General features: G+C 37.3%; 1 protein-coding gene across 1 annotated transcript in view; it reads right to left on the bottom strand.

The window, feature by feature from the left end:
* Nucleotides 1-14,550, bottom strand: part of LOC117422112 (potassium voltage-gated channel subfamily H member 5-like) — a 67,883-nt gene extending 53,333 nt beyond the window's left edge. The window contains exons 1-4 of the mRNA XM_058987992.1: nt 14,197-14,550; nt 3,245-3,368; nt 2,725-2,831; nt 1,528-1,656 (exon numbers count right to left, since the gene is read on the bottom strand). Coding sequence (XP_058843975.1) covers nt 1,528-1,656; nt 2,725-2,831; nt 3,245-3,368; nt 14,197-14,269 — 433 coding nt within the window. The 5' untranslated portion in view covers nt 14,270-14,550. The remainder of the gene's footprint in view (nt 1-1,527; nt 1,657-2,724; nt 2,832-3,244; nt 3,369-14,196) is intronic.
* Between the last annotated feature and the right edge of the window lie 458 nt (nt 14,551-15,008).

A 15,008-nucleotide genomic window follows, 5' to 3' on the forward strand; every position in this document is an offset into this window, starting at 1 on the left:
TTTTAAGGCTGTATATGAATCCATTGCCTACATTTTATACACATGCTGTTTTACATAAAACTACTCTTACAACATCCCCTTAAATGACACAATGGTCCTCTCTTATTTTTTGTGTAATGAGAACCAGGCAATTCAAATTGAATAGATCAAAGTTGATTGTTTTTTTTTATCCGTTAATGGGCCAACACTTGAGCTCTCAGACTCAGTCCTTCAAGCATTCAGCTACTGTAATGGAAGTTCAAAACACAGAGCTTGTTTTGATCAGTCTCTGTTGTGACATTCCTTGCTGTTGTTGGACAATAGTAGGTGCTTCGCTGGTTGCCTGGCACTAGAAGGCAGTTATAGGAGGGGGTTGACACGAGAGAACTTCCTGTGTCACACAAAAGGACAATTGTGATTTTGTAGTCCATTAAACTCGACAAAAAATAAATCCATATCCCAGTATGCCCAGCGGTAGTGCTTAAGGTAGGTTAAGGAAAGGTCACGTGTACATCAGTTGCATTTGATCGTCTCACAACATTTTCAATGTCAGTTTACGGCTTCAGAACGGCCGTACAAATGTCAGCTTCCCAGTAAAAGGAAAGTTTGCTTCCAATCACATCGGCTTTTAAATCACAGTGCAGAAGACAATTGCCATTGATTGGTACTTCATTGTAAAGGTGAGGGAAGGGCAGCTTTTATTAACAAAATCTAAAGGTGTTTTTTTTAAAAAGAAAAATAAGGCTTTTAAGGGCTACTCAAGGCTCTTAAGATCAACTGTTCAATGTTACAGATGGTGAGATTGTACAATGGTTTTCCATAGATCTTTAGAACTCACTTTGCTTCTTACTTTGGATACAAAGCTGTCCAGATGTTGTATTCAAAGACATTAAAGTCATACTTGTACTTGCTAGAACCAAAGTCATTGTATTTATCTTGCTCTTAATTGTATTATTACTTGTACTGTAATTATTGAAATGTATTTTTGTTTACGACTGTAAGTCGCCCTGGACAAGGGCGTCTGCTAAGAAATAAATAATAATAATAATAATTAAAGAAAGATGCATTCATCTGCATTCACTTTTTATCTTACTGATATTCCGCTGTGGGCACATTTCCATCTAAATGGTGCTAAGCAAGGTACCTCATTTCCAGCAGGGATTTTGTTTTTGCCGGGCAGACAAGGACATATGTTAAGCTTCAGCATCTCTTTCTATCAATCAATCTGATGCCTGTTACATAATATTATACAGCTGACCGCAAACCTGTTTGGCTCATAGAGGTTCATCGCACAGAGCTGTTTACAGGAGAGTCTGTATGCTTGATTGTTCCCAGAGGGCAAACATCTACACTGTAATAAAATAGTTATCTGATAAACATGTTGAAGGATATTTCTTCTTTTGGGTAATGCAATAACATCTACATTAAAGACTATAAAATCTTCCCTTCCTGTGATCCCTCTTCATACACATGTATATCCCCTAAGGTCCATTTATACATAATTTACTTAAGATTATTATTCAGCAGTTGATCAAACACAACACCTACCTTTTGTTGACTCATCTTCAATAGGCTGTTTGAATACAGTGATGTCTTTGAAAGTGCACAGAAATAAAACCACCTTGTCATTTTCGTTTCTTATTGGGGCAATATGCATATAAAACCAGACCGGCGTCCCTGTAATAATCACAAAAAAAGAGAGTGTTGCATCGATAATCAGAAACATTGATCAATCAGCCATTCCTGGTTCAACAAACAGTCACTGATGATGATAAAAACTAGACATTGATCATTTCCAACAGTAATATTTGACATGCAAGTTCAAATAGACCACCACACTTGTAACAGCACAGAGTTTACATGCAGGCTCATAAGGGAACTCACTGAACAAAATCTAACCTGCAACATAGACTCACCTCTTCAGAAAGCACATGTAGAACTCCTCTGTTTTTCCCCTGGGACACTTATCACCCTTCCTTAAATGCGCTTTACTTGCTCTTATCTGTCCCCTATTTTACTGCATTTAATCCTGTACTTTAGAGTACTGTAATCTGCCAAGTGTTATTTAATCTGTAGTATTTTGTATTTAATTATATCCGGATGTAACTATCACTGACACTGTTATCTGCTGTATTATTGAATCGTATTTTGTCACACTTGTACTTGCTTGAACCAAAGTCATTGTATTTATCTTGCTCTTAATTGTATTATTACTTGTACTGTGATTCTTGAAATGTATTTGTTTACGACTGTAAGTTGCCCTGGATAAGGGTGTCTGCTAAGAAATAAATAATAATAAAATAATAATAACATTTACACTGGAAAAACCTTAAGAAAGGCTGTACCAATTTTAGCATCTGCATTTTAACAGTGGATACAACGTATATTGGAGTATATATCACTGAAACAGTGCCATGGGATTTGGAATGCTTGCAACATAGACAGGACCTCAGATTGATGTCTACTCAGCTCGGACAGCACCTCCAATAGCATTACATTTGAACAGTAAACCAGACACCTAAATGGGAGAGTAATGTATGAATGACTGGCATTCTGCACATATCTCAGCAGGAAATAGCCTTGCTAGTATTACCAGTTAGATCTCAGTTGGTGAGTGGACACGTGTACTGAAATCCAGAGCTATGTGGAAAGTTGGTGAGCATTTGGGGCCAGTTTTAAACAAAATATTGTGAGATAATATTTCTCTGGCTGAAAGCTTCCATTAATAGAAATTGCAATACTCACTGCTCTTCTTGTAAAGAAGGACTTCAAAGCAATTGGACTCATAGTTATCAAAGGTCTGTCTGACTTTCTCGATAGTCTTCTTGTCAGACAACTCACCATACATAAAACTAGAAGGAGACAAAGCGAAATTTTAAAAGCAAGCTTTTAGAAGTAAGCATGTATTCCTACAATACATACACTCCCTCTGCAGGACTCCAAAACAGGGAGGTTATACAGGTTTGCATCTTTCCAAAAGGTTTAACCCTTTAAGGTATAAGGGACACGTGTGTCCCACAAATACAAATGATGTTAACGTTCTTATTTTTGCAATGCGGTGCATGAAGCAGGTTTAAAATGCACTGACAGGTTGGATCTGTCATCCAAACTTTCAGTTTCCTCGTGATACTTGAGTCACTATCAATTGTATTTTAAGAAGAAACCGTTTGAACAACCGCTCAATTACTTGTGTACCTTTGGGGGAAATAACAGATTATTTTGATTTGCCCCAAAGTGAGTTGAAATGGACTGGCAGCTCTGTTACCTGCAGGTGCTGCTTTTCTGCATTACATCAGCCCGGTGATATCCAGAAAGTTTACAGAATCCGTCATTACTATAAACTATAGGCCAGTCCACAATTTGGGCATTTCCAAGCAGGAAACTGGTTTCTGAAAAAAAGAAAAGAAATCAATCAAAAAGGGGACCGGTAGTTAAACAGTGTATCCTGCCAATAATATCTACGCTAAATGTATTCTGAGACTTTTTAACAATTCAAAGGAAACTAAGTGGGTGGTTTCTGTATATTGGGAAATGTATAGTAAATGTTTGTGTATATTGGGAAATGTTGCCTTTCTTGACGAATCGCTGTACAACAAATCAAAACAAGCAAAGCATCCCACAAAGTTACATTTGAATAAATACACCAATTTCAGATTCCTGTGGATCGCACACACTTGATTTTTGAATGATTTAGGTTCAATGAAGCATGCTGGTCCAGTCTGTGGGTTAGCAGGACCTCTAAAATGCTGACCATCCTGGCTTCTCATCTGTGCTGGGGACAAAGGGGGTTTTCAGCTAAACAAAGCCATTTTCACAACTGTCAGGCCCTAAGGCAGTTTAACCAGCTGTCACTCTGATAAAATACACCAATAAACGAGTCCCCTTTTACAGGCAAAGGGCATTACATAACACACCAATAAAAAACTTTTTTTTTTGCTTTACAAGGCAATTAAATCCACAACACTTTTCAGTACAAAAATAAGACTGGATTACAAAAGTGGTACCTAATTATAAAGTAAAATATCTCCTATATATACACAGTACCTGGTCTTAAAGGAGAGGTTTTACTGTACAGCATATTCACATTAATTGGACAACTTTGGGACAAGAAGTAATTACAGTTCCTGATGGATGTGCTTTAATATTAGACTGTTCTAGTTTCCATCATTTCTGTTAACTTAGAAGGCATATCACCTGTACTAAACTACCGACTTACTACTTTAATCTTGTGACAGATAGTATAGTAAAGTGTAGTACAATATAGTGTACAACACAGTCAGAATTACAAATGGATGTAAATTGCTAATATATGACACCTTTGGCACAATAGTTTTTCCTTTTTTTAATTGCATGCTAGATGTGAACAAACAAAATGGTGTTTTGCGTTCAAGTAGAAGTGGAATTATTTTATATTTTATGTAGAATAATACATCATAGCATAAGAAAAGGCAATGAAAATGAATTAAATATTTATGTGACAGTCGGGAATATACTGGCTCCACACAAATTTCTCCCCAAGCCTGTCAACATTACAGTCTAGTGTGACTATAAATCAATTACTAAAGCAGACATGTTACACAAACCTCATTTCAATTGTCTCAAGATACCAATAAAATAGCCTCTCGAATTACTTCATTTTATTTCCTCAGTCACTCCAAGGCTACAAGTAGTATGTTGAGCTCCCAGGCTACCAGCATATGAAGAACTGAGGTAACAAACTAAAGCTATCTGTATTAAACAAGCACTGAAGATATGGAAAATGAATCTACCGTAAACACCATAAAACTACCCTTTCAGCCAATAAAAACACCCAGTTTCCAGTTCCATCTAATTGTCTCTTCCTTGGAACTGACAAAAAAAATATCTTAGCAGGTCCAAAGTGTTTTCAAAAGATCGGTAAAAGCACACTTTAAATTATTAAGTAGCCTAGTTTAAATTTTTTTTTAAAAACACGACTATTTTGTGATGTTTGCTTCAACCATTCTGAGTGGTTCTATTTTGTGATGTTTGCTTCAATAATTCTGAGTGGTCCTGGGTTCTAGTTTGTGATGTTTGCTTCAATCATTCTGAGTGGTCCTGGGTTCTGGTTTTGAGCTGATTTGTGTTTGTCTGGAGAATCAAGCAAAACAGTCACTTGAGTTCGAGCCAGGTTCAACCCCAGCCCTCCAGCGTGGGGCGCAGTGGGTTGAACTGTAATAATTGAACCCACTACAACACCTTTACCCGATTACATTACATGAATGGAATACACCAGGAGCAGTGCCAGCTTTACTTTGGGATTGGGAATGATTTATACTGGAGCCTTGTGTTTTCCATGGTGGCCTTGGAAACATAAGGGTTTATGTAATAATCTGAAATTAGGTTTTACTAAAATAGAATGTATGGGGAATGAGAAACAGCTTCATAAACAACAGTTCTAAGTGCAGATACTAACAGCATTCTGTAATACATGTACACTGTAATAGTGTACTGTAGAACTAAATAAAGATTAATCATTATTCATTGTATCATTTAATCCATTAAGAAACAAACATCTCAGTTAAGGGAAGGGAGGAACTGAGAATGTATTCTTTGCTGTTTATGAGAACGGATATATATTTAAATGTTAAATGATTCAACGATTTGTTCATATTTAACTGTTTATTGTTCAATAATTCATAGTCTTACTTACTGGCTGTGAATTCCCTGCAGCAATCTAAAACATACATTACGTAACTCGGGGAAAGCTACAGAAAGAGCCATTTCTATTATTCTTGGGGACACACTCATTCAAGCGAAAAAAATACAGGCCAAATATGAATAGCTATAAAACAGGACATTATTTGTATATTGGCCAGAGGAAAAATAGCTGTTCACAAAAGAGATGTTTAAAAATGATGTACTTCGTTTGGGAGGTGGTTATTATTTTATTTGTTTCTTTAACAAAGAACCAACCTTTCCTGCCACCCCATTTGTCAGTGTGCTTTCTACGCCAGCGCTCCACAACTGTGTACGGACGCACTTTCAAAGTGCCTGCTGAGTTTGTACTGTAAGTCAGGGAGATTAAAAAACAGTCATTCATAGCCTTTACAATATTGCTGGGAAAACACACAGAGGATTTAGATGTCCTACTTACAGGTCATTATAGAAAAAATTGAGTATTATGGAATGGTATACTGCGCAAAACCAGTGGCAAAATGTTGTAAATGCAGTTTTTAATAAAAACAGAAAAAATTGAACAATCCTAATTATCTGAAGTATACAGAGTATGTATTCCTAATAAAGTGGCCACGTCTATTACTAGGTGACAATCTACACTCTTTAAATCCGTGGGCACGATTCGTATTGCCGCTGTTTCTTACTTTTAGGAAGGCTCTGTCCATCTGATGAAGAGTGGTGTGTTAAGGGGATACAAAGGGGGCAGTGGTCACTTTAAATCCCATGGGGAGAAGCAACTAAAAGGTGTGTTGGAGGCTTAAATTAAGCAACCGAGTGGAGTTTTGTGAATCTGGACAATTTTCAATGACAATCCCTGAGAGCAGATCTTTCTTAGAATGCTATACTCTGTAGCAGTCAGCAGCAACGAACGTGTTGGTGCATAATATAGAACAGGTAGAGTGAAGAGCACTTAATCGGATCCTTCACACACCTTTAACAGAGCAAGCAGCTTCCAGTTGGGATGAACAGGAAGACATTTCTCTTAGTAACCTAGGTAACCAAAAAGAGTGCTGTTTTCAGATGACTAATGAACGGTTATGTTTAAAAGTGGAAAGAGTTTAAATAGAAAACAAAAAATGTCCAGCCGGTACCGAAGAGCATGTGAATATACACAGGTTGTTGTTCAGTAATGTTTTTATACATATATCATTACTTCGTGTGGGTTTGATATAAAATTAGGTCATCTTGCTGTTATAAACAACATCAAGCATTTTACTGGTCATAGGTCAAAATTTCTTAAGTATGTTATGCATCACGCTTGTCAAAAAAAGTAACATTTCACACCAGGTAACAGTGACTAGAGATGACTATTTTAAATTGTGATAGGGCGCAAGCCTCTGTATATAGCCTCTATTGCATATAGTTGTGAGATACTTAAAGACACATTTATTTTGATGAACATTTTTTTTTTTTTTTTTGTAATTAAATACGCACAGGGGTGCTTAAACGGCCTCTTTTCGCCTCTGCCTGCTGTTTTTACAGCATTTAAAGGCTGCACCACAATACTGCCTGTTCACATAAAAATACATTGTGATAGACTCAACACCTTTTATTATAATACATGTTCATGTAGAGTACAGTATTTTAGTAATTATTCAAATGGAATCATAAATACCTGAAATTATTTCATCGTTTTGATTTTCAACTTTGTTTAATATTAATGATGTAGCTGCCTATGATGTTAAACATTTGAATACAATTTTGCTTTTACACATCTAGCAAAACTCATCAAATCTATTACTGAGGTGACTGTTTAAAAAAAGGCCCACATATTGCTAAATTTTCTGTTTAGCTTCCCGAAATTAAAAAAAATAAATAAATAAAAAATAGCTTGAAGATGGCATTGGACCTCCCAGTGCTGCAAGTGATTGCAGCAGCTTGCTTATTTGACTTACAGAGTGATGAGCTGGCACACAGCTTTCAATGGGGAGCATGTAAACGAACTGGACCGTCAACATTTAACAAAGTGTACAACAGGGTAAAACAATGGAAAACTGCAGTACACACTCCAGAGAGCAATTCATTATATTTCTGTGATACATTGCTTGTGTGGATACTAGAGCTTTACCACCAGCAATAGAAAATAAGATTGCATTGGTATTGATCTTCTACTATAATTACAAGTGGTTATTACTGTGGATTTAATGATCCGTTTCCAAGTGTTCAGTTGTTCCAGGCAAATATTTTTTAATGACCTCATTTTAAATGTAGGCACTCTCTGTGTTTAATACACAGACAACAACAGAAACGCCTGCCACTACACTGATGATGATGATGATATGTGACCACCGCTGATGTTAAATCACCTAGCATTCCTTCAAGGAAGGCAGGGGTGAAATCCTGCAATGGTGTATAATCCAGAACAGCCCACAGGGTCACACTTTTCAACAGAATAATGTGTGTGTTTTGGTATATCTGCTCTTTAGGGAGATGCATCTTTTATGCATACAGTAGTATATAGGCTATATAACATATGTCAGGGATTCCATTTGCTTTACAATTAATCTATTCTGACAGGGACCGCCAATTTGTAAAAAAGAAAAGTGCATCCACATTACATCCTGCAAAGGACAGATATCAATAAAGTTAGAGCTATTCTTCTGTGTGTGATCTGCTGCCTAGCAGTGAGCACGTTCCAAAATGTTAATAAATTGATCCTATGCAGCAACAAAAATGATGAGCTCTAACCCGCAAGCTAAAGATGAATCTCTCCAGAGTGCTTAATTCTGTGACTGTACATTCCCTGTATTGCAATGGGTATTTTACCACTGCAGCTTTGAAATACGAATAGTTTAATCGATCATTCATTCCGAAACGTTTCTAAAACACGTGTAATGCGGTTAGTTTTTAAATATAAAACCCCGCTCCCCCGTTTCAATCGCATGTAAAATCAAAGACACGTCAATAGTGACCGGGAGCACATCAGCGCGCAAACCGTTTTCTATTGGACATCTCTGAGCGAAAAGTGAGGAAAAAAATATATCTCCATGTGCTTACTCGGTCATTTGATTTGGATATCATCTGGAGCTTTGAGTCTCATTAAAGGTGACAATTTGACAAGTGCCCAGATTAGCCACACAACTGACCTCTAGTGGCAAGCACACTGCAGGCCTATACTGTAAGAATGGGTCATTTTCTGAAGTTTTATATATGTTTCCCTCGAAATCTCTACATTGCGGACAATAAGAAGCGTAACATTGTGCAAAATACGCACGACCGTAACAACGAAAGCTCAAGATGTACAATGTTAACGATATACGTTTTGTTTGTTTGTTTACATTTTTCTATTCTATTAAAAGTTACAATTAAAAAAAACCTCTAAGCGAGTGACACAATGTTGAGCTGGGCTCACGTAGCTAAAAAGCATAACAACGATATCTTTACATTGAATACTGCGTTGTACTGTCAAGTAATCATAATGTGTCAAATAAACCAAACCAATGTTTTCAGCATATCATTTCTATACAAATACATTCAGAAGTATAACAACTACATTGAGTTATAGAAATTATGCCTTGTCTTTCATTTCTATAACAAATACATTCAGAAGTATAACAAATACATTGAGTTATAGAAAGTAAGCCTTGTCTTCATTTCTACAACAAATACATGCTGTTTCAAGTTATTTAATGGCAAGAATGCAAGTGTTCTGTATTTCGTGTTAGGTTATCGGAGACTTTTGAATAGAAATATATTAAAGGCACTATCCAACTATCTTCAGAATGACAAAAACAATCGACTCCAAAATCGACAAGCAGTAAATACGTCCAGAAAATCATTATGCTTTAACAAAGATTGAATGAATCCTAAAGTATCGTGTGGCAAGCTTAGGTTTCACCAGAAATTGAGTAAGTAAAACACCGTGTAACAATTTTTTTTTTTTGGGGGGGGGGGGGGGGTTCCTGGGTAGTAAGTGTTATTTCCTAATTGCTTATGCCTCAAAAGTATAGAAAATGGCTATTATTCCCCACAAACTTTGCTTTTGTGACCAGGACAGTGATATTTTGAAATTTACCTATTTTCCAGAACATTCCAGATAGATTCAGTGCTGAGTAAACTTGGAGTAACTTCTAGAACTTTCTAGAAATTTCCAGTAATATAAATAGTAGTATAAATACAGGGGCCTTAAGCCCACCGGTTCACTTTAGTTCCAGCTGCCTAAGTGGATACATATCTGCATTTTTCTGAGATGGCATCAAGGTCATAGGAGACTTCAAAATGGTGGCATTCCTGATGGGTCTCCAAGGCAGTTTTACCAAGTTTCCCTGCTATCTTTGCCTTTGGGACAGCAGGGAAACCAAGGCGCACTACCACAGGCGGGACTGGCCACAGCGGACAGAGTTCTCTGTGGGGAGGAACAACGTCAAGTGGGAGCCACTGGTGGACCCCTGGAAGGTGCTGATGCCACCACTGCACATCAAATTGGGCCTTATGAAACAATTTGTCAGAGCTCTAGATAAGGAGTCGGCAGCCTTCAAGTACCTTCAAGACTTCTTCCCTAAGCTGTCTGAGGCAAAGGTCAAAGCCGGTGTCTTCGTCGGACCACAGATAAAGAAGATCCTGGAGTGCAATGAATTCCCCAAGAAGCTCACTAGTAAGGAGAAAGCGGCTTGGAACAGCTTTGTCGCAGTGGTTTGGGGCTTCCTGGGCAATCACAAGGCCGAAAACTATGTGGAGCTGGTTGAGACTCTGGTGAAGAACTACGGCACAATGGGCTGTAGGATGTCCCTCAAAGTCCATATCCTTGATGCTCATCTTGATAAATTCAAGGAGAACGTGGGAGCGTACTCGGAGGAGCAAGGCGAGCGCTTCCACCAGGATATAATGGACTTTGAACGCCGCTACCAAGGACAGTATAATGAGAACATGATGGGAGACTACATTTTGGGGCTGATTCGTGATTTACAGTATAATCGTACTTCTAAATCTTTTGTAGTCATTTTTGTATTACTTTAGTATAAATACATGTTAATTTGGATTCATGTTGTTTTTTTCTGACTTTATGTGAACGAAAAGACACAAATTCGCCCGTTTTCTCATTGGAAATAGGTACATTTCAAAATATCACTGTCCTGGTCACAAAAGCAAAGTTTGTGGGGAATAATAGCCATTTTCTATACTTTTGAGGCATAAGCAATTAGGAAATAACACTTACTACCCAGGAACAAAAATTGTGTTACATAGTGAATCAATGATCATTAACATACGGTTTGGTGGGTGTCTGTGTAGAAATATAACTGGCACATCATTTTCAAGCAGCTATAGGAAAGATATAGCGACTGACGGCGGTTTTAGTGATTTCCTTTTTAAGTACCGTACCTATAGTCTGCTTGACTAACACTTGAATGCAGATATCTGTCTGATTGAAACAATACCACCTTATTACGCATGTACTGGATTAGGTACAGTATATATTGTTTGGGAGTTCAGACGTGTGTCCTAAATTTGTGCAAGAGCTGACAGTGAATAATTGTGGAGTATTTCAGGGACTCGCTCACATTCGAGGTCATTCACTGTGTACATTACTGTATAACCCAAATATAGAGATACAATCAGTACCACACAAACAGAGTAGTTTTGTTTTTTGTCCAGCCTCAGCTTGTTTGAAGTTTAGAAAGAGTTAAGAATAGCTTTTGACAAAAACTTTTCTAATGGTGGATACGTTTATCACAGTATGTTTGGACTGTTTTTTGCACTTTTCCCATGCTTTATTCCATGGTTATACTATAAATTTACCATAGTTTACCATAGTTTGCCATGTTTTCTGTATGCTTTATTACACTTTTTACTATGCTTTCACTATTGTAAACTGGTTTAGATCCTACCTCTCTAATAGACAGTTTTTTGTTTCACTGGGGGAGTCAATGTCTTCTTTAGCAAATATCAACTGTGGTGTCTCTCAGGGTTCTATCCTTGGTCCAGTTTTATTCTCTTTATACATGCTACCTCTAGGCCAGATTATTCATAAGCATGGTGTAAATTTTCACTGTTACACAGATGATACGCAGTTATACATCTCAGTGAAACCAGGTGATATCACTACAACATCAGTCCTTCTGGAGTGTTTTACTGACATAAAGACTTGGATGACCCAAAGTTTTCTGCAACTTAACCCTGATAAGACAGAAGTTTTAATAGTGGGTGCTCAGCAACAACTTGACCTGTCAAAAATAAACTTGGGTTACCTAACTCATTTGAAAGTGAGAAATGTGGGCATTGTTTTTGACTCCTTAATTTGAGTCACACATCAAAAAGATTATAAAAGTTTGTTTCTACCATCTCAGAAATATTGCCAAAATTAGATCTTTTCTGTCTTTTTCCGATGCAGAGAAAGTAGTCTGTGCCTTTATTTTTTCAAGATTGGACTACTATGAATCTCTGTTTGCTGGACTTAGATGCCAAGCCGTATCACGACTACAGCTTGTGCAAAGTGCAGCTGCAAGGGTCCTCACCAGCACAAAAAAGAGAGCTCATATAACTCCAGTTCTGGCTTCTTTGCACTGGCTCCCAGTAATATACAGAATTGATTTTAAAATAATTCTGCTCACCTTTACAGCACTGCATTGTTTGGCATCTGATTACTTGTCTGAGTTGTTGTTCCTCTATCAGCCTCAGCTTGCTGAGGTCAACGGATAGCGGCCTTCTCTCTGTTCCAAGGGATAGGCTCAGAAGGAGAGGAGAAGTTGCTTTCTGTGTTCATGCTCCGCAGCTGAGGAACTCTCTGCCTAATCACGTTAGAAGTTTGCCCCCAGTGGCTATTTTTAAATCAAGGCTCAAGACCTATTTTCATAATTTAGCCTACTGAATTTATATATATATATTGTTTTACCTATCTTTTATATTACATTGTCTTATTTTCTTATTCTTTTTACAATATGTAATTACTGCTTTTTGTAAGTCTGTGTGAAGCGCCTTGAACCTCTTGGTATGAAAGGCGCTCAACAAATAAAGTTTATTATATTTATTATTATAAGAGTAACTATAAGGTTGCAGAATATAGCAGGTGAAGTATTATACGATCAGTCTATTCAAAGATCAGTCCTGGAATCTCTTCTCATTCTTCTTGGATCATCGTCTTCTGCATTGAAACCTAAACAACCTTTTGTTCCAAACAGGTTGTCACAAGACAGATTTTAACAAACCAGTATCACATGTTTCAAGCAAACAGCACGGAAAGGTTGTCCTGACACACTAGCACTGCAGCTAATTAAAAAAAAAGCCTCTGTTCTACAGCAAAGGCTAATAAAAACCTGCAACCTGATTGTACCACCTCTTTAGTTGTATCCCTATAGCTATTAAATAATTCATATGCGACAGTCAAATGAGGGGAACAGATTACTCTCACTAAATATGTGTGTGTGTGTGTGTGTGTGTGTTTACATGTGAACTGCACCATACTAATCTTGCGAAGCGCAATATAACTTTTAACGGTCTTTTTAACAGTATGGGTGCAGTGCACATTGAAGTACTGTTTGATTAATGAAGGCAGCTGAGATTTAAAGACAGAACTCTCAAACTGAAATACGTGCACAATTCCCAATTGCTCTATGAACACAGATGACGTCAACACCTTCGCTTCGAAACCTATCCCGCTGATCGCTTCAATTGTCAAAATGAGAAATTGGTTATTTTATAATTAATAACGTCTACCTTAGGTAGAGGAATTGGGCTCTTTACATAGCTGTCATAACTGTGCTGCTTTTACATTTACATATTTATTTAGGAAGTACTTGGGGTAAAAAAAAACTGCTATTAGACCCTAGAAGTTGTATTAGGGGGGGCATTTGAGATGCCAGGATGGCAAACACGGCGAGATATTTTCTGCCAATATTTTTATATCAAACACAGGTTATTACTGATCTTCCTTTATCCCCCACAGATGTAAATACATTAAAAATAGACATTTGTTAAAGCATGGTTTGCCTAATATCTAGTTTACCAGGTACATAAGCTACATAAGCCAATCCTTCACAAACAACAACAAAATGGTATACTGCATCAACAATTGGAATATGGGTGTAAAATACAGAACGCCTCAAATAAAAAAAAAACAAGAAGCCAATATAGAAAAAAAGTATTTTTTTAAAAAATATAGTTTTCGTTTACATAATTTCACATACATGGAATCCAGTATTGTGAATAGAAACTTTTTAAACCACTGAAAAGCTATTTGTTCTAGAAAGTATCTGCAATTACTCTAAGTGCAGCGGAGGTATGTCCCAGTCTAATTCATAGCTTCGGCAATTCGGGTTACAGATTGAGCACTTTAATTTAAAGCTATCAATGGTTTTGCATATGGCCCATGCAACTCATACACCCACTCAAAGTTTGTAAACATTGAGAGAACACACGCATCCAGGCATCACTTGAATATTCTTTAGTAACCAATAATAATAATAATAATAATAATAATAATAATAATAATAATAATAATAATAATAATAATAATAATAATAATAATAATAATAATGTTTGATTTAACTAAACAAGCTATTGCAAAAGAAGAGATTAAAACCTTACCATTTGAACGCCTGACAATATTTTCCAAAAAAGTATTTTGCGGTGCCACCAACCCTCTTTTTACCCCTGGCATCCTGTGTTCGGAGAGTATTGGTCAGGCTGGATTGAAGTTGATCGTGAAAGTGAAAAAGTCTGGGTGGGTAGATTTCTGTAGGATGATGAAGCTCATGGTAACTCTCCTCTGTTGATGCTCAGAATCAGATTGTGGCATTGGCGCACACGGCTCTGGAACTGCGGGCTCCCGGGCTTGGGCGCGCTTGCGCATTACTACACACACACACACACACACACACACACCGACTGACATTAAGAATATCTACACAGCAAGGGAAGAAGCACCATGGAGAGAGGAGTGCGACCAACTACAGCAGCTCCATCGGTTACCTGTCGCTTGCAATTAGGGGAATTAGATACGAAAAGGGAGTGTGTAGAAACGCCACCGCGCTGCACCAGGATTTTGTAATACTGCAAACTGAAATGTCTTTGCAATCATTATGTTGTTTGTCTCCTAGTTTTTAAACAGCATGCTTTTTTGAAAGCCGTATACAGCATCGGTTTGCTGACAAGTGTTTGCAAACAAATGCCCCGCAGTTTGTGGTTAATGACCACTGGATACTATCGGTTTGGTTTACTTTGTAAATAGTGTATCTTTTCTGTCCCTGTTATAGAACGCATGCGTACTGCTAGATATGCGCCCACGTTATCACGACAATGAACGACCAATCACTGCAATATTATTGTGGTATTTTATCTTTAAATGTTATGCCAATTCCGAAATACTGCACTGAAATGTTTTTGCATTTTTGTATGTG

The sequence above is a fragment of the Acipenser ruthenus genome, chromosome 15 (assembly GCF_902713425.1).
Source record: "Acipenser ruthenus chromosome 15, fAciRut3.2 maternal haplotype, whole genome shotgun sequence".
Classification (NCBI taxonomy): Eukaryota; Metazoa; Chordata; class Actinopteri; order Acipenseriformes; family Acipenseridae; genus Acipenser; species Acipenser ruthenus.